This window comes from Clarias gariepinus, chromosome 8 (assembly GCF_024256425.1).
Source record: "Clarias gariepinus isolate MV-2021 ecotype Netherlands chromosome 8, CGAR_prim_01v2, whole genome shotgun sequence".
NCBI classification, from domain to species: Eukaryota; Metazoa; Chordata; class Actinopteri; order Siluriformes; family Clariidae; genus Clarias; species Clarias gariepinus.
The window spans coordinates 26939473-26963461 of NC_071107.1; the positions used below are offsets into that span (position 1 = coordinate 26939473).

Below are 23989 nucleotides of genomic sequence, written 5' to 3' on the forward strand. Positions count from 1 at the left end.
TAATTTTATTGAGTTTATCACTTCTAAGATCAGTGTAAAATTTTAACAAGATAAGCCCTTACCCTTTTAGGTTTTTCCTCAATGACAGTAGCTGGAGCGAACACCTTAGCCAGTGCAACACGCAACAGGCAGTCAAAGAGGGGAACAGCCAGATCAGTGTTTACCACACCAGAGACAGACAAGTGATCCTTTACCTCACACAAAATGTCCTCTACAGACTGAAGAAAAAGAAACAAAAAGAATGGGTACAAGAGCGAGTGAGAAGGAGAAAAAGAAAGAAGGAAAAAAATAATAATATGAAGTTTGGTCAAAGACTTCTATTACAAATCCAGTAATAAGACTTAAAGTCTAATTCAGCTTAACAGATTAAAACATTGAATGAAAGTAATAAATCTTAATTCAAAAAATGTTGCATAATAAATACCTGGATTGAGATGTTAGATTCTGGTTCCTTGAGCACTGACTTGGCACTGTGAAGACAGATAGATAAGAGTGCTTCCAGGAGGCGTATACTCTGTAAGGCCCACTCTTCCTCTAGCTTGTGCTCTGGAACCTTGCTTGTTACCACCATGTGACCAGGACTCAATGAATTAGTATGATCCAGCTGTTGTGTTTTATGTGTTCCAAATACTATGGCCTCATAAGCAGTGTGTACTGGTGTTAAGGCTGAAGAATCCGAGCCTGTGCGTAATAGGCTTTCTTTGCACTTGCTGTCCCTATTTTTCTCACGTTCAATTTCTTTAGTTTTTAAGGTAAGATTTTGAAGAACAATAGTAATGAGGCGAGAGCACATATTTAGGCCACCTAACCTGAAGAGCTGTTTTTGAAACACTGGGTTTTCCATGTACAACCGATGGCTTACGGACCACACATCTGCAGCTCGCTTTACCTGCTCCTTTGATGGCAGTTCCAAACTACCCGGTAAGAAGAAAGGTAACCATTCACCCAGAGGTTCATTGGCAGTATTGTAATATCCTGAGGGGTCCTCAAAGTTAGTAGCAGAGTCCTTATCACAGTTTTCCTTGCATACACATAGGAACGCCACACACAAAAAAAGATTAATAATGTTTAAATATGCTCCATCATGGTTCCATCTGATTTCTGCACTCATACGGTTTTTGCCTTTCCAATTTAGACATGCCTCATTTAGATCCTCATAAAATTTACAGAAACTTTGTGGACCACCGCCCTTCGCATGAGAGTCGTGGTCTTCTGCTTCAGCCAGCTCATGCAGGGCTGCATCTTTTTGATGGTCAGAACCACTTAAAATCAATGTCTCAAACACCTTAAGGGCCCAAGGCCTAGTGGAATCCAAATAGATCAACTCAGTCACCTGGTTCAGCCCAGTACTGCTTAGGAACTTGTCACACACCACAGTGCTGTGGGCAGAAGGGATTATAACCATTAAGAACAGAACTTAATCAATGAAGTGAAGCCTTAAAAAATTATAGAAATTGTATAGAAGCATTATCCCAGCAAAATACATTTACGCTACAGTTTAAAAAGGTCAAAGTGGAATGACCTTGACAAAAACAAATTAATTACAATACCTTGAGAGTACCTTGCCCTCATTCCTAATTAGATCATGAACAACTGCCATATTGAGAAATTTAATAATCCGAAAGTTTTGTAAAGTTTAAAACAGCTGGTCATGGTTCAGGAGCATTTCAGACCATGCTAAAAATTGTTTATGTTTTTGCCGACTAAAAAAGCAATTTGCAAGTTATTTAAAGGTGGATTAGAGCAGTTTGTAGGTGGCTCATGAACTTTGTACAGTAGGTTGTTCTTGATTCTTACCAATGGATCAGAACTCTAAAAATATGTTTAATTCCTTGTTAAGCTTTGATGAGGGCAGCTTTAAGCAGGCACTATTGGAGAAACAGTGGTGTTCGGTTCTTTGTAAACAGGTAAGAAATAATATCAGACCATGACAAGTCTTGACCATTTATAGAAAACTGAAACATTTCATAGAACATCATAGGATCATTGTAAAAACGTAAGTTAGTACGCAGTTTGTGAGGATTAAGCATGAGTTTAGAGAAGTCTAGGGATTACATTATAATCATCAGGACTTCCTACCATTTAGTAGCTATCATGTAGCCAAATAGTTCAGGCATGTGGGAAAGGAGCAAAAACATTTTAAAACTATAATATTTTAAATATTGTTTGTGTTCAATTTCCCAAATGTCTGCTTATGATATATTCAGTATCATTAATGTCACAAAAGTCAGATTGTGGTTTTAATTTTCAATTAATATTTATCCATCTTAAAATATATGCACTAGATCATTATAACAAAAAGCAAAGTAAATCATACCTTGACTTCAGTAAGCAGGGCAGTGCCTGAAGGTAAACAAGCAACACTTCCACTGGGAGGCAACGAGTGTGGTAGCTACAGACCAGACTGCATGCGTTGGACACACCTAGTTTTTTAGCATGCTGAGCTAGTTCAACACCTCTCTGAATCATAGGATAAAAAATGTAAGTGTACAGTTTTGACTGTATCACTGCATTTCCCCTTAAGGTCAGTTGGCATACATGACTGGCAATCTGCTTACTTAACTGCCAATCTTTATCAAAGACTATTTCCTGGTAAGCTTTTAAAGCATCCCATTTCCAAAGCATGTCTTCAACTCCTCTGTTTGTAAGAACAATGTGTGATTGAAAGGAAGTGCTAGAAGATGTGAAGGATATGTCAGTTTCCAGCCCACAGTCTTGCAGAGTCTTTTCAATACCAAGTTTCTGGCTTCTGTCCAAGATACAGATATCACAAGAGGTATGTCTAGACTCCACTGACGGTTGTTCCCCTCCCAGCTGTTGTAGCACAAGCTGACTAAGTACAGTGAGAATATAGGACTGATAGCTGCTCAACTCTGTGGCTTTAAATACTTGAAGCAGTGGAGCCACTACGGAATGTGGTTCCATACAGCAACAAATACCAACAGCTTGCACGCCAGCCAGCACCTGGAGCATGGCAGGCCCAGCGGGTGAGAGACGTTGGAGTAAACGGAAACACTGGTGAGCACAGACAGCCAGAATGCAACACCGTTCAGGGTAGCAAACACGCCAATCGTTACAGTTAGTTTCCTCTACAAGGTTGGATTGGGTTAACTGCTTAAAGGCATTGGCAGGCAGTCCTGAGATATCATGGTGATGGTGCAACAATTGTGAATATTCACAGCGTCTGTGACGGCGTCGTGCACATGATGACTGATGTAGGTGTTCTGATTTGGCCCTTTTCACCACACTAATTATTTTAAGGACTTTGGAAATAATGCTGTGCAATTGTTCCAAGACTTTAACACTCATCTTAGAATCACAAGTACTACCAAGGACTTCAAGATGAAGGCAATTTTCTTCAAAGAGCTCTAGGCCATGATGCTGTACAAAATCATGAATTAGTTCAAGAGCCTGGTTGAAAGAGGACAGATTTGGGGCAGAAGCTTCTAAGCAGCCAAGCAAAAACTGAAGGACACCCTCAAGGAGTTCTGGCAGCAGCAGAGCTTGGTGGTGATAACTAGAATAAGAAATGTCTTCTTGCACCTCTTGTAAAGTCTTTTTGTTCTGATGAGCAGACAAATCTGTACCTGCCATGAAGGCTTTCCTATCCAGGCAGATGCGAATCTTCAGGATGGCTTTGAGCAGATCACTTAAGTTTTGCCGCAAATTATTGGGTAGGACCTCACTCTGTCTCATATCTATGCACATTAAATGGAGGATGGTGCGCAATAACATTCTCTGAACAAGGGCAATTGGCTCCTTGGTCCAGCCTGTTGCTAGTTCATCAAGTCCTTCCTGACCACTTTCCACTCCCTGACCACAACAGTCAGAGAACTCTGTGAGAATTTCTGTAAGTTTAGGAACAACACTAATATTTAAGTCTGTCTTGTGATTCATAGTCATCTCAAATTTGCAGATTTTTTCAAGTATGGACAATAAAACTTGACAGAGGTCAAATGGTGAATTGGAAACAGAAAAGGCTGTACGGTCAGAAAACATTTCTGTGTTGGGCTGCAGTGATTCCAAAGGCCTCAGATACGACCTGAATCTTTCAAAACTGCTCATGCCATCCACACAAGGATAATGCAATGGCTTCTGCAGAAAAATAACTAACTGATGATGCTGGTGACTAGCACGAATAGATGAACAAGCTGACTTGCGATGTTTGGACCTTTTGTTTTCTGCTTTGTCTTCTGAGTTAGAGTCAGAATCAGATGTGGATATCTGGGATTTGCACACATCAATCCCTGAAAATCTCTGAGCACTCCTTCTTATATGTCGTGACTTCAAGTTGTGAAAGAACTGCGTTCCAGAGTTTTGTCCATCAGCACAGGTTTGTTGCTTTTCCACATTCAGAGTGGTAGGGTTTTCCTCCTGACAAGGATGTGTTTCCAGGAGTAAAGGAAGGGCAAAATCTAAAAAAAAAAAAAGTATTAAAAATTTTTTTTTTTTAAATGCACAAATTGAAATTTAGACCCTTAATCTACAGTTCTGCACCAGAAATGGCCTATAAATGTTATCTGAAATATAACATCTAAAACAGATACTCTACATTTGATTAATGAGCAACCTGAACAATCTGGTCAAATCTGGATAGAATGCACATTACAGGTCAAAAAAATAGAACATAATAAAAAAAGTTATATATTAAAAAACATTAATAAAATTCCTATATATTCTAGATTCATTGCATGTCAAGTGAAATATATCAAGTTTTTGTTATAATTACTTTGGTATAGTAATTATTAATTTTGTTAAAATCAAAAATCCAGTATCTTAAAACATTAGAATATTTAATAATATTTTATTTTAAATACAGTGTATATCTCCGTCTCGTTTAGTACACGCCACCATCAGGTTGCTGACCGGTGACTTGACAATTTTCCAGATGATCATTATGGACAACTAGCACAAGGAAGAAAAGCTTCAGAAAGTCATTGCTGAAAATGCTGGCTGTTTGCAGAGTGCTGTTTTAAAGAATAATCATCGAAAGTTGACTGGAAGGGAAAAGCAGGTGCTGACTTCCTTTCCCAGCAGGACTTAGCACCTGCCCACACTGGTAAAACTACCACTAACCGGTTTGCTGACCATAATATTACTGGGATTGATAAGCCAACCACTTCACCTGACCAAAACCACATTGAGGATTGATCAAGAAGTTGAGAAACATCTGAACCAACATTTCAGATGAGCTGAATGCTGCTATAAAAATTACCTGGTCTTCAAAAACACATCAGCAGTACCACAGGATGATCACCTTCATGCCTTGCCATACTGGTGCAGTAATTCATACTAAAGGAGCTGCAACTAAGCATTAAGTGAGTAAATTAACTTTTTTTTTTAACTTTGTTTTGTAAATCCTTTTAAGACCGATTTTATTTTTGAGATACTAGATTTTTGTAAACTGTAAGGGTTAAAATATTTCACTTAACATGTACTGAATACACAATTTAAGACCATTTCATTTCTTAAATAAATAAATAAAAAAGTTCTCCCTCAATGTTCGAAGTTTCCAAAATATGTTGTAGGTTGTACTAATGAGGAAACAATGTATGAGGATCATTGGACAGATAAGCATAACAACACTAAATACTTTAATAAACAAACAGTTCAACTGAATTCCTTGGTTACAAGAGCTGCTAAATTATTCATGGGGACATTCTGATAAGAGATAAGAGTTTCCAGTTTCCAAAAAAGCTAAAAAATATAAAAAAAAGATTACTTAATGACAGCCAAATTAATATGTATAAATGAAAATCAAGTCATGAACAACTAGACTGTAAAATGAAAATGACCTTTGGGTAAATAAAATGTATTAAATTTAAAGATTATTTTATAATGAACTGACACTAACCAGGGAGCTTTTCTTCTCGTACAGGAATCTTCCATACTAGTGGTAGAAGTGATAACAAGAGAGTGAGCAGCTCTTCCCGACATGACAGTTCCTACAGGGAAACATAAAAAAGCTCTACATACCCAGTTCATCCTATACAGTATGTCAGGACACACTAGCTGATGGGTCAATGTGTATACAGTATATATATATATATATATATATATATATATATATATATATAAAGAAAAAATACACAAATAAAAAAATATACAGAACAATAAGTGATAAACAAACACTAACTGCTTGACTAAATTACAATGAGTGGATACATTTAAAGAGTGTCTCTAAATACCCGCTCAGGACATTCTGGGAAAATATTTTTCACACGGAGTGGAGAAAGTATTCCAGCATGTGTGAATTAAAAGCAAACATGGGGGTAATTCAACTTCCTGATGAGTATGAACCTGAATGGTATAGTTACAGGATACTGTTTGACAGTGATACATGTATCTTACATGTACCACCATAAAATGACACATTTACTGGTAGATAAGGCCTATTGTGTAGATCCATGTACATTCTCTGTATATAAAATGTGTATCAAATTGTAAAACATTTGCAAAACCTGGACAATTAATTTTTGATGATTTCTATAAAACAGGGCATAACACACCCCTGGTTTTTATTTATTTTCAAGATAAGGTGATGTGAAGTAACCCCTATTTTTTTGAGTAACATATATACATGCAGACCTTGGGTTCTGGGGGGTTGAAAAGGGGTACCCCAAAAAATGTTTTTTCAGAAATATCTTCATAACCACAGCAGATAGCCAAATTCCGATTGCAGAATCCGAATCTACATAAAAACTTACATAAATATACCCAGTTTCATCTCCATATGACATATAGCAAGTGAGTTATCAAGGAAAAGAGGATTTCAAAAAGGGGCGTGGCATGTCTTGAAGCACTTTGAGGCCAAAAATTGAGATGGCTGCCATTTTTTAACGAGTGGGAGTTGGGACAAAAAAATTAGGGGTTTTTATTTTCATGGCAATATCAACAATTGGTGAAAAAATCAGCTAAATCTGTGATCATGTGGTGGAACCCTCTGGTTGATTTGAGATGGAATCACCCATATATATATATATATATATATATATATATACACACATACACACACACAGTATATATATAGTTAAAAAATACACTGATATATTCAGTTAATAAGATATAAACAGCTAAAATAATGTAATTTTGTATAATAAAATAACGTATGCATAAGTAAAACCACAGTAAATTACAAGTTAACTTTGTAGTGGACTATAAAAAAACTGTAGAAATGCAAAAAGCTAATAGTCACAAATGTACTGTTATTTGCGTTCGCTGAAAACCACAACAATCACTAAATGTAATATTCTACTGTTATTTGCACCGTGTAATTTAAGATAATCTAAAGTAGCGCCATTTAACTAATCACTACTGCTCATGAGGTGATTGCGCAATGTGATGCTAGCGAGTAGCACGTGAACAGATCTAGCGCGACTGTCCCGAAGTTAGCAAACAGTTTAAACAAAAGCACTTAAACTACACAACTTTTACACGATGGAGAGATACAGTTTTAACCGACCCTGCTGACGTTTCGCCATCCGTAACAACAACATGTTTTCTTTTTAAGTGTTCGTGCATGACATGCCATGAAAGCTCGGTCTTGCATAGCGTGCAGGTTACCGTCTTCTTAGAGGCGTTTAATGTGAACTGCTATCATACCTTGGAGGACTCGGGGCGCGCGCTTTTTCCTGCAGACGCTCCTGTAACCTCCATTGCGCGAGCGGCTGTGTATCTGTGTGTATTTGTGCATCTTGTGGTCGCGCGCCTCAGTGACGTGAGCAGCCCAACTAATCGATAACGGCATTCGTTGACAACGAATTTCATTATCGATAATTATTGATTTTATCGATTAGTTGTTGCAGCCCTATTGGTGACGTCATGTAATTCGGAGGAACATGGTTCCCGAATGAGTGGTCACAGTAGCCTTAATCTGGAGCCTCTAGTGACGAGAAGGAATTACACAAGTTTATTAGAAATTAACTACTAAATAGCTACTTCTCTTTTGGAGCTATGATCACAGGAACCTAAATACCAAATCTTCATCCTTTGCGTGTAAGTGTGTGTTTAAACTTCTTCCCTTGTTTCATTTTGCTATAACTTTACTCTTTATTGGGTTTCCTAGATCATATACATTATAAGTAGTTACTATGATTGATGTGGTACTTCACATGGTGAGACTTAAAAAATTAAAGCATTAAAATGGTGAGCATAAAAAACATTACATGATAATACATGGTGACATGGTTCCCAACTGAGTGATCATAGTAGCCTTAATGTGGAGCCCCTAGTGACAGGAAGGAATTGAACACGACTGAATTATAGAGAGAGAGAAAAAAAATATATATGTTTGTCCCAAATATTGCATATTTCGGTGAATTTTATAACAGAGGGTCTTTTGAACAGGTCCAGAACAATTGGCATCTAGAATCAATGTAAGGGTTCGTGTACACAGCGCATACACACACATACAAACACCAACGGAAACACTTATCTATCGGGATTTATTTGAAGTTTTTCAAAGGTAAAGTGCAGGTTAATATGTTTTATTTTCACTTTATATTTTGTATTAATCATTAATTAATTAATTTAATTTAATTAATTATATGTATTTATATGTATTATTTACATTTATGTATTTATATAATTATATGTATTTATTTTTTTGGGTTGTGGAACGAATAATTTGAGTTTTGATGTATAGTGAAATCTAACAAAATCAGAGAACACAGAGAACTTGTTAGACTTTATGGTGAAAGAGGTTTTGCTCAAAAGAGCTTGTTAAAATAGCTTTTTTATATAGATAACTTGTGTTTGATATAAAAGAAAAAATGAAAAACAACAATGGAAAAAAAAAACAATGGGTGAAAAAAAAAAAAAACTTAAAGGTAACACTGCTATTGAGACCCTTTACTTTAAGTTAAAACAGAAATACATTTTGATTCACCGGTGGTTAACTACTGTGAGTACTTGGATTACTTTTTTTAATGTAGCGAGTAATCTAATGCGTTAGGTCCGCCATTTAAGTACTCAGTTATTTTTTCAAAAACGTAATCTGTTATTCAGACAATTTATGTAATTCGTGAGCCAGACAGCAGCAATTCCCAATCCATTAAACAAAATTAGAAGTTTTTCGAATTGCGTTTAAGACAGTATGTGCAGCTATAGACAGGCTCTAAAAACTGCTAGGACCGAGCATCTTAGCCAACTGATAGGATTGTTTTGGTTTCTTGCTAAGTTCTTATTTAGTACAGTGGCTCGCCTAACAAAACCTAAGATGCCTACAGAGAGTACTCCACAACATTTTAGTAGTGAAGACTTTATGGACTTCTTTAATATAAAAATCAATAGCATCAGGAAGACAATAATGGAGGTTTACCCTCTAATAACATCTCATAATCCAGTTCAGCCTAAAGCTTTACATTTAGTTTTTCAGTGCTTTACAGGTATAGGACAGGAAAAGCTTTATAAACTTATCACCTCAGCTAAATTAACAACAAGCCTGTTAGACCCAATTCCAGCCAGATTTTTAAAAGAAGTGATGCATACGTTTGGAGAGCCACTTTTAAACATTATTAATTCCTCATTATATCTAGGTCACGTCCCTAAACCTTTCAAGTTGGCAGTTATTTAGTCGCGAACGAAATAAATTATAGATCGATTTCAAACCTTCCCTTTATATCAAAAATATTAGAAAAAGTAGTATCAGCTCAAATATGCCCATTCTTGAAGGAAAACAACATCCTTGAAGAATTTCAGTCAGGTTTCAGGCCCCATCATAGTACAAAAACTGCACTAGTTAAGATTGCAAACGACTTGTTTTTAGCTTCGGACCAAGGCTGCATCTCAATACTAGTCTTGCTTGATCTTAGTGCTGCATTCGACACTATAGATCATAATATTCTCATAGATCGCTTAAAAAAATCACATAGGTATTCAGGGACAGGCATTAAAATGGTTTAGATCATACCTGTCTGATCGATACCATTTTGTAGATCTAAATGAAGAACTGTCTGGTGTAATGCCAGTGAAATATGGGGTCCCACAAGGGTCAGTTTTAGGACCTCTGCTGTTCTCAATATACATGCTCCCTTGAATAACATCATTAGAAGACATGGGATTAGTTTCCATTGTTATGCTGATGATACCCAATTATATATCCCAACAAAACCAGACGAAATACCTAAATTGTCTAGATTAACCGAGTGTGTGCAGGACATAAAAGATTGGATGACCAATAACTTTCTTTTACTAAACCCAGACAAGACAGAGATATTACTCATCTGCTCAAAAACCAGCACACAACAGCTCTCACAATTCAGCCTGCGTTTAGAAGGACCTGGGCGTAATATAAGACAGTAACTTGTCCTTTGAAAATCATATTTTCAGTATCACAAAAACAGCCTTTTTCCATCTTAGAAATATTGCCAAACTTAGGAGCATCTAATTTGTATCTGTTGCAGATAAGCTAGTTCATGCATTCATGACCTCCAGACTGGACTATTGTAATGCATTACTAGGTGGTTGTCCTGCATCCTCAATAAACAAGTCCAAAATGCAGCCACCAGGGTTCTCACTAGATCCAGAAAATATGATCATATAACCCCAATATTATCATCCCTGCACTGGCTACCTGTTCAGTTTAGAATTAATTACAAAATAGTATTACTTACATACAAGGCTTTAAATGGTTTAGCTCCCACATACCTAACCAGTCTTCTGATATGCTACAATCCACCACGCTCCTTAAGATCACAAAACTCTGGACTTCTTGTAATTCCCAGAATTTCAAAACCTACAAAAGGGGGTAGGGCTTTTTCATATTTAGCTCCAAAGCTTTGAAATAGCCTTCCAGACAGTGTTCGGGGCTCAGACACCGTTTTCCAGTTTAAAAGTAAACAAGACGCATCTCTTTAATCTGGCATATGCGTAACTCCCATAACTTCATATTTTAGTACATCTATCCTGAATGGCAACTACGCAAATTCTCTCCATCTGTTCTGTACTTTTCTACCCATCCCAAGACATCTGGAGATTGTACCAGCTTCAGTAGACAAAGGCCAACCCTGCAAGGATCCTGAGGCATCCAGAGAAGGACCAGCTCCAGCTGGATTCTGCTTTATGATGGTTGGAGCTACACATCCTGCTCCTGTGCTCCCAGTGATCCAGACCCCATCTGCCCTCTGCACCTACTGACTCATCCCTATGCTGAACTGGACTTCATGTTAATTTAAAGAATTTCTGTTATATTGTACTTTCAGCTGCATAACACACATGAGGTTTTATCATCTCTATCTGTTACCACCTAAATGAGAATGGGTTCCCTGTTCAATTGAATTAAATTTTATTTGTATAGCGCTTTTAACGATTTACATCATCACAAAGCAGCTTTACACAATCAAAATAATTAAGTTTGTATGAAATGTGAATGTGTATGAATCAAAATGATATGATTGTCCCTAATGAGCAAGCCGAGGACGACGGCGACAGTGGCAAGGAAAAACTTCCTGAGATGGTAATAGGAAGAAACCGTGAGAGAAACCAAACTCAACAGGGAACCCATCCTCATTTAGGTGAAAACAGATAGCAGGGATTAATGTGCATAATAATATGCGAGACTGGAAGTTCAGTATAAGAGGAGATGTGTAAGATTAAAGTCCAGTTTGTTCCTGGAGGCTCAGGTAGACTCAGGTAGTTCCAGTCCTGAACTGTTGAGCGACTGAAGTCACAGGTCCTCAGAGAACAACTGTCTGCATCAGTCGAGGACATGACCACCTTAATAGAAAAGTGGAACCAACCCCAGTCACCACACGCATTTCAGGCAGACCACACAGGGCATCTATGTGATGAGATCTCCAACCAGAAGCAGGACTCCAGGATGAGTTAGACAGGTCCAGAGGGCAGAAGAGGTCTGGATCACTGGCAGCTCAGGAGTGACATGTATAGCTCGACAGAGAGATAGGTAGAGGAAAAAGGAGAGACGGAGCGAGAGAGAGAGAGCAGAAAAGGAGAGGGCAAAAGAGATGAAGAAATAACAGTTAGGTATGGTCACAGTCGAACAATGTATAAGGTAAATGTATATTTAGTGCAGCGTGCAAGTAGGTACTCCGGCAAGACTAACTATGACAGCATAACTAAAAAGGGAGAGCCAAAGGGGAAACACAGACATGAGGGCTTCCAAAGATGTAAAGCAACCAATCATCTCACCGTCAACAAACCTGAGTGATCAATGAGAGTGGGGAGGACAGCATCTAAACATTCCAGTTCACCATAATACTCTACGTCCATGAGTCCCCCAGATCTGCTCCTTTACCTAAGGCTAATCTATTTACAAAAATGCTTGGCTAAATAAATAGGTTTTTAGCCTGGACTTAAACACTGAGACTGTGTCTGAGTCCCGAACACTATTTGAAAGACTATTCCATAACTTTGGGGCTTTGTAAGAAAAAGCTCTGCCCCCTGCTGTAGTTTTAATAATACGCGGTACTGACAAGCAGCCTGCATCCTTTGATTAAAGTAGGCGTGGCCGATTTAAAGCACAAGGAGTTCACTCAGATACTGCGGCGCGAGACCATTTAATGCTTTATACGTCAAGAGTAGTATTTTAAAATCGATGCGAAATTTCACAGGAAGCCAATGCAATGTGGATAAGATAGGGTTGATGTGCTCGTATCTTCTGGTTCGATTGAGGACTCTCGCTGCTGCATTCTGAACTAATTGAAGCTTGTTTAAGCACATTGTTGAACAACCAGACAGTAAGGCGTTACAATAATCCAACCTAGACGTGATAAAAGCATGAACTAGTTTTTCTACATCATTTGGTGACAATATATTTCTTATCTTGGCAATATTTCTGAGGTCAAAGAATGCTATCCTGGTAATATTATCGTGGTAATATTATTGTGGTCCTATGACTTAAGCAGAAGGAAATTAATTAACATCCAATCTTTTATGTCCTGCACACATTGCTTAACTTTAGAACTGTTTTTTCTCATCTGGTTTTGCTAAAACGTATACTTGTGTGTCATCAGCATAACAATGAAAACTACCGTACTTTCCGGACTATAAGCCGCGACTTTTGTTACACAATTTCAACCCTGCGGCTTATGCAGAGATGCGGCTAATGTATGCATTTTTTCTAACGGCCGCCAGGGGCGCTCGAGCAGAAAAGTAAGAGTGAGACATGTGTTGTCGAGGAAGACGTAAGTCACAACCGCTAATAAACACTATAGAAGAAGAAATTTAACGTACGGTAACTTCGCGCGCTTTGTACATGAATAAAATTAGCATAAGCCTACCCTCATCATGGAAAATGCAAAAAGAAAAGCATATGACGCAGCTTTCAAGTTAAAAGTAATCGAGCTGGCCGATAAAGAAGGAAACAGAGCTGCAGCACGTAAATTTCGCATAGATGAGTCGATGGTGAGACGCTGGAAACGTCTGAAAGCCCTGTTAGCGCTGTGTTACTTCCGTGTCACAGGCACTGTTTGGAAAGAAAAGCTAAGTTAAGTTATGTTATTAAAACATTGAAAACTCTTTTTGTGTACCGTCTTTCTTTGTAAATATGCCATGTTTCAATGTGGGCACATGCGGCTTATAGTCAGGTGCGGTTTATGTATGTACAAAATGGTTTTTCCTTTAAAATATGTACCAGGTGCGGCTTATAGCCAGGTGCGGGTTATAGTCCGGAAATTACGGTAATACCATGTTTACGAATTATGTTGATCAGAGGAAGCATGTAAAGGGCAAAAGCAGTGGGCTTAAAACAGAACCCTGTGGAACACCAAACTCAACTTGAGAACATGAGGAATGGTCACCATCTAAATCTACAAACTGATAATGATTAGTCAAATAGGATCTGAGCCATAAGAGGCCGTTCCCTTAATTCCTACTACATTTTCTAATCTGTGAAGGAGAATACTATGATCAATAGTGTCAAAAGCTGCACTGAGGTCGAGTAACACGAGTATAGTGACAACCCTGATCAGAGGCCACTAGGAGGTCATTTACTACTTTAACGAGTGCTGTCTCTGTGCTGTGATGAGGCTTAAATCCTGACTGATACAGTTCATGTATGCTATGTAGATATGAACATAGCTGCTGTTTTCCAGAATTTTAGAGATAATGGGGAGGTTTGATATTGGCCTGTAATTGGAAAGCTGACAGGGGTCAAGGTCAGGTTTCTTGATTAGTGGTTTAATAACTGCTAATTTAAGGGACTTAGGAACATACCCACTGCTGAGTGAACAGTTAATTACTTTCAACAGGGGTTCTGTTATTGCTGGAACTATATGCTTGAGAAAATGTGTCGGTATAAGATCTAATTCACAGGTTGACGATTTTAAAGAGGAGATGAGTAAAATTAGTTCTCTCGCTTTAAGGGGGGTAAAGTATTTTAGGTTCTGATGTGATGTGATTATTTATCATTTGTATCACTTAAATTGTCTGGTTTCAAAGCCTGAATTTTTTGCCTAATATTTATGATTTTGTTATTGAAAAAGTTCATGAAAACCTCACTACTGTATGTTGTTGTTGTGGAGATTTCTGCAGTGGTCTTGTTTTTAGTTAATTTAGCTATGGTATTAAATAAAAATCTAGGATTATTTTTGTGGAGAGTGGAGAGATACATTGATCTAGCAGCACTGAGAGCTCTTCTATAGTTCAGGATGCTCTGCTTCCATGCTTTTTGGAAAACTAACAATTTAGTTTGACGCCATTTGCGTTCTAATTTCCGAGCGGTTTGTTTTAGAGTGCGTGTGTGGTCATTATACCAAGGAGCGAGTTTCTTATCTCTAATCATTTTTCTTTTAACTGGAGCTACATTATCTAAGCTATAACAAAGTGTTGACTCTAGATATTCAGTCGCTTAATCGAGTTCTGTGTCAAATGGCGATCCAATCAAAGTTGATAACTCTGGGAGAATATTGATAAAGCTCTGTGTGGTATTTCATGTGAATGTACGTTTAAGGCGGTAGCGCGGTGCGTACATTATTGCTATGAGACAGTTTAATCGAGACAAGACAATGATCTGAGATAACTTCAGACTGTGGAATTGTAAATATGTTTCTTATACTTAAACCGAAGGATAATACTAAGTCCAAAGTGTGACCTGCTTTATGAGTGGGTCCTACTACACACTGATTTATTCCTACTGAGTCCAGTATGGCCATAAATGCTGTTCTCAGAGGCTCTTCTGGATTCTCAAAATGAATATTAAAATCTCCAGCAATTAACGCTTTGTCTACGGAAATGACTAGGTTTGAGAGGAAATCTGCAAGGTCACAGAGAAACTCAGAGTACGGCTCTGGGGGTCTGTAAATGATGATTAGCGAAAACGTCTGAGCTGACTTCATGTTACTACAGAGAATTTCAAATGCATTCAATTTGAATCAGTGTTTTTGTACGATGGCCAGATTATCGTTGTAAATAATTGCGATGCCTCCTCCTCTACCAGTTAGCTGGGGCTGGTGTATGTAGCTGTATCCTTGTAATATCTATGTTAATTAAATTATTAAAACAGACTTTGAGTCTTTCTAAATTTTTGTTTAGCTCGAGGAACAGACACCGTCTTAATATAGTGAGCCCTGAGTGACGACTCTATGCAGCTAGCAGACGGTTGGTTTAGCCTGTCTGTCTGCTCTCTGGCCTGGGCTCTGTTGAGTCTGGTTCCTCTCAAGGTTTCTTCCTATTGCCATCTCAGGGAGTTTTTCCTTTCCACTGTCAACGTCGCCCTTGGCTTGCTTATCAGAGACATTTCATTCATTCATCTTATTATTATCTAGACACATTTTTCTCACACAAAATTTTATTATTTTTATTTTTTAAATAAATTTCTTTCATTTTTGTGAAGCTGCTTTGAGACAATGACCATTGTTAAAAGCGCTATATAAATAAAATTTAATTTAATTGAATTAATTCATGATGAACTGTACTTATGCCCACCGCGCGGAACCGTGAAGGTGAGATAAGGGTATTAGTAGTTAACAAATTATGGGCCAAACTTCGCTGAGTTATTATGGTAGAATAATAATAAAGGTCTTCACTAACAACATGCATGAGGAATCACAAAGGAGTTTTTTTTTTTTTCATTTTTCTAGGAGTCTAACTAGTTACTTTTATCATGCTGTAACGTAACTGATTATTTTTTTTTATTTTCATCTGATAATGACATGAAAAGATTTGAGACAAAGAACGGTTCTCATTTGAAACGTGTTCAGCACATTTATTGTGCAAATTAACAGAGGTGGGTAGTAACAAGTTACATTTTCTATGTTACATTTACTTAAGTAATGTAACATAGTAAATGTTACATAAAAATCGTTACTCGTTTCTTTTCTAACCAATTATTTTACACATTAGATATTCTTTATTATTGCCAGAGAAATGCAGCCAGTAGATTTATCACATGACACTGTTTCACCAATCAGACAACAGTATTCACATGACTCTGCTTGACCAATCAGCCGCAATAACAATTACCAAATGTAGTCACACGACCACACACAAACTGGCGGCATAGGAGGAAAAAATATTCAGCCATGGTAGTCAGGGAATAAAAAAATAAATAATGGCAGAGACATCTGTCTCCAATGCTACAACAGAAGAGGATAAACACCCTTGGCATCATATACAAAGCATGTTTTGCTTCCACACAGTGCAAAAGAACAGCTTCATAATGCAGTGTCTTTTCTGTCTGCCAAAACAGACAGACATTACAGTATATACAGATGGGTATTCAACCAGAATAACAGTTTTTCACGCAGTGACTTTCCTCGCTTTATTGCTAAGTGGCGCTATAACTATAGACTTAGTTAATTCTCTCAAGGATTAATGAGCTGCAGCTCATCGAGAGCTGCACGTAGTAGCAGATAAATTCAAGTGAAACATTGTACCTTAACAAATTCATTATCACAGTACTAAAATTACAGTACAAATGTAAAATTTTGATTAAATATAGGCATTTCTTATTTGCAATGAATTTAAGAAAGGTAAATGTTAACACAGTAAGCCATTCATTTTTTTCATGTGTAGCATAGCCAGAAAACAGACTCTGATGTGAAAATAGTGGGTGCTACATTTATTTTCAGATTAATGTGCAAAAACTATGTAATAAAACTATATAAGGTACATAACCTTTACATAAGTCTCTATTTTTTTTTTTTTAAGTGCATTGAAAATGATGACAAAACGTTACGATTTGAAAATAATGAAAGCAAAAAGGGTGCGCTATTCTTTATTAGTTTTAGTGAACTTGAGCGCATCAAAAAATTTACCAAAACTCTATACTAAGAAGTGAAAATGTCTACTTCTAGAAAACAATGTCTGCTTTATATAAACTAATGAAAAACAAATTTCAGAATATGTAATTCATACGAGACGTGAATATGCATAGGTAGTCAAGGGGGATGTGGGAATTATAAGATTTGTATTGATAACTTCTAAGTAAAAACTGGCAGCTGGCACACCTAAAAATAGATGCAGGATTATTTTCATAATCTAAATAAAAATGCTTTATTAATTGTGGGCTATTGTTTCCTTTTTCCAATATTTGTTCATTAAATTTAAACAAGGCTGGGCTCGGGGTGTTGAGCCAGCATCGTAATTCTCCTCTTTAATTTCATACGTAGTTTAATCAGTGCTCAACCGCATGCATAAAGTTTTCGAGAGCGTGGAGGAATTTTGTTGTACTAAATAATTACGCAGTATAATCAGGGATTCTTATTCCTATTTATTCTAGGTATTTTTTCTTTTGTGTGTGCTTTACAATGTCAGACAACATTCAAATGCAAATAATTTACCCCTCCCCAGGTGTGAATCAGTTGTTTACACCTATACATTCAGAGAAACTGAAATGCACCCCTTCCCACTTTAAGACCCTCTTGGATCTGAGACCTTTCTGAAGACCTTAAGGCTTAAGGCCTCTTCTTTTTTAATTTTCTTTGTTATTTTTATGGAATGTTTTAATTTTAGATTTTACAAAAAAATAAATAAATAAACCAAATAAAATTATTCCATTTGTATTTTCCACTTGTAAAATAGAATGGAAAATCATGGGTTGTGTATAGAGTGATTAAAAACAATACAAGGCATGTTATGATAAGGAAACTTTCCATCTCTTCCATTCCAGTCATTAAAAAACTGTAACTATGGTTACAGTTCAAATCAATTTTTGACCCACAAAAGCTCAGTGGTCCGAGCATAACCTCTCGAGGGTGTGCCTTTCCCTGAATAAGCCGTTGCCACAGTGGTGGGGCTAAGAAATGCGCATCTCGGTTTTTTAATCCTCTAATCCTCGCGTCTGGTTTAAAGGAGTCATCCAGATCCATTTTTCATTAAATGTTAATATGATCTTTAGGGTCCTAATGAAAAGCTTGTAATATACTTTAATTAAAAATTCTCAATGGTTGTGTAAAAAAAAAACACTACTTTTACCTGGTAAAAACTAGCTCTGTTCTCAGCAACCTGTTTTAGTGCATGGTCCTTTAAATGCTTATGATCTCTGCTGAGCCCGGCCCCAGTTCTGAGGGGAGTGCCTTCACAACACACGTGGGGTATAGCCACGGGAGTGTAGTCCAGTGTGGGCAATGCTTTGGACTGCATTACCCACAAAGCATTGCCCACAACGCAGTGCGGGCAATGCTTTGTGAGTAATGCAGTCCAAACTGGAAAACGCTGGAATATAGAGCCTGAGCCTGTTTTCTTAAGTAGTTTTTGGTTTGATTTAAGTACGGAACCCACCCGGAAGTTTGTAATATCACCTGACAACGCAGAAATAAAAAAAAATGGACATGCATCGACTCGATTTGTCTTTCTCATTACTGCATGGGCATGAATTAACGGGCTGTTACGCTGCCGCGAGCAACAACAACAAAAGCGGAGAAACTTACTGAGAGAGATACAAACGCGATGTGTTTACATGACTTCTGAATCTTTGACAAACACCATCTAGCGTTACAAACGTAAGCATAATATAGTTTTCCGACTACAGACACCGTTTGCAACTAGACAATCACCTTAATGCATCGTTTATTATAAACGGGCGATTAGGAATTATATGGAGACGGATGTATATACAGTGGTGTGAAAAACTATTTGCCCCCTTCCTGATTTCTTATTCTTTTGCATGTTTGTCACACAAAATGTTTCTGATCATCAAACACATTTAACTATTAGTCAAAGATAACACAAGTAAACACAAAATGCAGTTTTTAAATGATGGTTTTTATTATTTAGGGAGAAAAAAAATCCAAACCTACATGGCCCTGTGTGAAAAAGTAATTGCCCCCTGAACCTAATAACTGGTTGGGCCACTCTTAGCAGCAATAACTGCAATCAAGCGTTTGAGATAACTTGCAACGAGTCTTTTACAGCGCTCTGGAGGAATTTTGGCCCACTCATCTTTGCAGAATTGTTGTAATTCAACTTTATTTGAGGGTTTTCTAGCATGAACCGCCTTTTTAAGGTCATGCCACAACATCTCAATAGGATTTAGGTCAGGACTTTGACTAGGCCACTTTAAAGTCTTCATTTTGTTATTCTTCAGCCATTCAGAGGTGGATTTGCTGGTGTGTTTTGGGTCATTGTCCTGCTGCAGCACCCAAGATCGCTTCAGCTTGAGTTGACCAACAGATGGCCGGACGTTCTCCTTCAGGATTTTTTGGTAGACAGTAGAATTCATGGTTCCATCTATCACAGCAAGCCTTCCAGGTCCTGAAGCAGCAAAACAACCCCAGACCATCACACTACCACCACCATATTTTACTGTTGGTATGATGTTCTTTTTCTAAAATGCTGTGTTACTTTTCTGCCAGATGTAACGGGACACGCACCTTCCAAAAAGTTAAACTTTTGTCTCGTCGGTCCACAAGGTATTTTCCCAAAAGTCTTGGCAATCATTGAGATGTTTTTTAGCAAAATGGAGACGAGCCTTAATGTTCTTTTTGCTTAAAAATGGTTTGCGCCTTGGAAATCTGCCATGCAGGCCGTTTTTGCCCAGTCTCTTTCTTATGGTGGAGTCGTGAACACTGACCTTAATTGAGGCAAGTGAGGCCTGCAGTTCTTTAGATGTTGTCCTGGGGTCTTTTGTGGCCTCTCGGATCAGTTGTCTCTGCGCTCTTGGGGTAATTTTGGTCGGCCGGCCACTTCTGGGAAGGTTCACCACTGTTCCATGTTTTTGCCATTTGTGGATAATGGCTCTCACTGTTGTTCGCTGGAGTCCCAAAGCTTTAGAAATGGCTTTATAACCCTTACCAGACTGATAGATCTCAATTACTGCTGTTCTCATTTCTTCCTGAATTTCTTTGGATCTTGGCATGATGTCTAGCTTTTGAGGTGCTTCTGGTCTACTTCTCTGTGTCAGGTAGCTCCTATTTAAGTGATTTCTTGATTGAAACAGGTGTGGCAGTAATCAGGCCTGGGGTTGACTACAGAAATTGAACTCAGGTGTGATAAACCACAGTTAAGTTATTTTTTAACAAGGGGGGCAATCACTTTTTCACACAGGGCCATGTAGATTTGGAGTTTTTTTCTCCCTTAATAACGTAAACCTTCATTTAAAAACTGCATTTTGTGTTCAATTATGTTATCTTTGACTAATAGTTAAAGGTTTTTGATGAGCAGAAACATTTAAGTGTGACAAACATGCAAAAGAATAAGAAATCAGGAAGGGGGCAAATAGTTTTTCACACCACTGTAGAGAAGACTACATAACCATGTCCTATGAGAGTAAGTTAACTTACACTCCGCATTCATCGTGATTATTAGAAAAGACGATCTGCAAAGATTCATAGAAAAAGAAATTACACTTACTGAGCCTGGTAAAGATGAAGCAGGAACACGAAGTTAGTACAGATCCATTTTTTCAGGAGCAGCTTCGTAGCAAAACCAGCTTTATATTGACCCGCGTTTATAAAGCAGTCTGGTGAAAAATAATAAGCGCAAACAAGCGCATTTAGGTAGATCGGCGGGGACGTTAGCTTCAAAAACTAAATTCAGCCACTGCGTCCTTAGCGGCTCAGATGTCGGTAGTGAATGATGACTGCTGTGTTCGCTATTACACCCAACAACTGTACATCATACTCGCTTAGGCGACATTTTGCTCCAGCGGCGAAAAACAATGGCCGACAGCTTCTTTTCGATCGGGGCGGGTCTTTGCTAAAACACCGGTGTCAATCAACTATAGTAAGAGCGGCCTCATGCGGTGTGGCCTCACATTGCCAGGCATTTAAGATTGGCCTGATTTCAGAAGGGGCATCTTATTTTAATAAATGAAAAGAAAATCACTGGGTAGATCTTTATCATTGTAGAGTGGTCGTGTACGCACTCTCCTAACACACAGTTCAGTCCAAGCACCTAAAAAAAATCCCTTTAGGCCCGTATGACCCCTTTACGTTTATTATTCAGTGTGCACCATTTGTTCGAGTTGTATAATTATGTTACAAGGATATTATAACACTCAGAAAGACCTTTTGTTTTGAGTAAAGCGACCTAACTTTTTCAGCAGAGCCACTCTTTTACTGAATAATCCATGACTTTTTATCAATATGTAAGACTTATTGACACCTCTTAGGTGACACCAAACACACACACACACACTCTCTCAGATCACAGCAGGCAGACCAATCATCATCAGCACGTCACTCTCCCAAACAGCGCAGCTATGGGCATTTACTTACATCTGAACATGGTACATAAATTTAAACAATTTAACCATATAGATGTACCTGTTTTACATCAAAGGTCATAGGCTTGTCACTTAACGATTTAATCTGACAAAGAGCCATATAAGAACAATGGCAGCTGCCACACCGAAAAATAGATGCAGGAGTTTTATAATCTAAATAAAAATGCTTTTCGAAACGTAGACTTTTGTTGCTTGCTTACACTATTTGTTAATTTAACTTAAATAGCGTTTGGTCTCCGGGATGTTGAGCCGTGATCCTCCTCTTTAATTTCTTATGTGGTTTAATCAGCACTCAACTGCACGCATTAAGTTTTCCATAGCACACCGGCAGAAGTAGACTAATGATTATGAATGCATTAGGAAAAACATCAAGGAAACTGACTCTGGCCATTTTAATAATTCACTAATGAATTAGTGATTTCTTTGTTTTCAGCTGTAGTGATTAAGGTAATTATGTCATCTCGTCATGTGGATCCGCCAATAATTTAAGTTTCATACGACTTACATAATCTGAAATTTCAATTTAAACATTTCACTTTCTATAAGTATTTTTTTTTTTTACATCTGTGAGGCAAGTATACAGTACACAGAGTTTCTGTTTATTTTCTGACACGCTCAAGTTCACCAAAACCAATAAAGAAAAGCGTACCCGATTGGGTTACTTTATTTTACAAAATCATGTCATTGTGTCGTAATTGTGAGTGCAATTTTTTTTTAAAGTAGAGTCTTATAAAGGTTATGTAGCTTATATAGTTTTATTATATAGTTTTTGCACATTAAAGCAACTGACAACACCTGTGGCACACCTACTTTTTCTGATGCACACCTAGTGTTTTCTGGCTACAGGAGTGTTGCACATAAAATATAAAGGCTTATTTTGTTAACATTTATTTTGCTTAAACTCGATGCAAATAAACGCCTAAATAATTTTAGTACCGTGATTAAACAAATTTACAATGTTTTACTTGTATAAAAGATAGTATAAATACTATCTAAATAGGTGCTGCCTTTTGCAAAGTGAGAGTAAAATAAACGTCAACAATAGTCTACTTGTGCACTATGCGCTGCCTTTTGTGATGGGCGAGCGTGCGCGGATGTGTGAGTAATCTGAGTGTATAGGTGTGAAGAGCTGAGACATCAGTAGGAGTCCTTGGGAAAACCTAGTGTCAACTGATCCAGGTATCAATAGGTCTTACATATTCATGAAGTGTCGTGAATTATTCAGTAAAACAGAAGGTCTGCTGAAAAAAAGTTAGGCATATTAGTCACTTTACCCAAATAAAAGGCCCTTCTAAACGTTATAATTTAGTTGTAACATAAGAGATTTACAAACCAAACAAACGGTGAGCACTGAGTACTAAACCTAAACCTGAGCATAAGGATTAATAAACTCAGATGCGTTTTATTTCTTAGCCCCATCCAAGTAAAAACAGCATACTCAAAGAAAGGCGGGATGACTCATGTCCATCAATCTGATACACGGTATGCTGGAGAAACTCACAGGTGGGAAGACACTGCTTTGTGTAGTTAACATTAAAGGTCAAAATAACACAACCAGGTGTTCATTTGTAAATGACCCACTACATCTTATTTGACCCAGCATGAGCAACCCAACAATGTGTTTAAAGTACCCGAAATAACCCAGAATTTTGACCAAGCATAAATAACCCAACAATGTGTTTACAGAAACAACCCAGCATTTTTTATATTGTATTTTTTTTTTAAGTCTATTATTCTGAAAGTCTATTTTTCAAGTTATTTTCATATTTAAATTTTGATGCCTTTAAATGTAATTTTTTAAATAACAATAAACAGATACAAACAAAGATAGGCTATATAACAATTCATTCTTTGTACAAATAAAATTGTCAGCTATTGAACTTGATTATCTGTCCAAACAACATTTAACCAATGTTAAATAGGCGGTAATAAGTATTGCCGTTGACTATATAAAGCTATAATTTCATTCCTATTCCACAAAGGGGTAAGTATCATTTGGGTTTTTTACAATACTAGTGCCAAACCAATATTTTTAAAACAATATAACAAGTAGAAAAAGGTTAAATATGTCTGAAATAAAACTTTAACTGACCTGATCAAGTACAGTGTCCAAGGTGCTTAATAACAGGAAGCCACGGCCTTGGACCAGATACTCTCCTAGTGCCTCCATGTGACTTTCCTCTTCTTCCTCCTCCCTATGGGCCTCTGCTCGCTGAGCCACAACACTACACAGCTGGTGAACATCAGTCAGAAATTCTCTAGCCAGAGTGTTACTGGCACCAACCATGTCTGAGCTATAATGAGAAAAGAAGATGGATAAACAATCAGATAAAAATTACAAGAGCGAAATAGTTCACACCTAGGTGA

General features: G+C 37.5%; 1 protein-coding gene across 3 annotated transcripts in view; it reads right to left on the reverse strand.

Moving 5' to 3' along the window:
* lyst (lysosomal trafficking regulator) overlaps positions 1–23989 on the reverse strand; it is a 227574-nt gene that overhangs the window by 181152 nt on the left and 22433 nt on the right. For all 3 annotated transcript variants that reach the window (XM_053502052.1, XM_053502051.1, XM_053502053.1), the window contains 5 exons: positions 23715–23916; positions 5855–5945; positions 2318–4415; positions 425–1379; positions 63–218 (listed from right to left, as the gene is read on the reverse strand). In XM_053502052.1, coding sequence (XP_053358027.1) covers positions 63–218; positions 425–1379; positions 2318–4415; positions 5855–5945; positions 23715–23916 — 3502 coding nt within the window. The remainder of the gene's footprint in view (positions 1–62; positions 219–424; positions 1380–2317; positions 4416–5854; positions 5946–23714; positions 23917–23989) is intronic.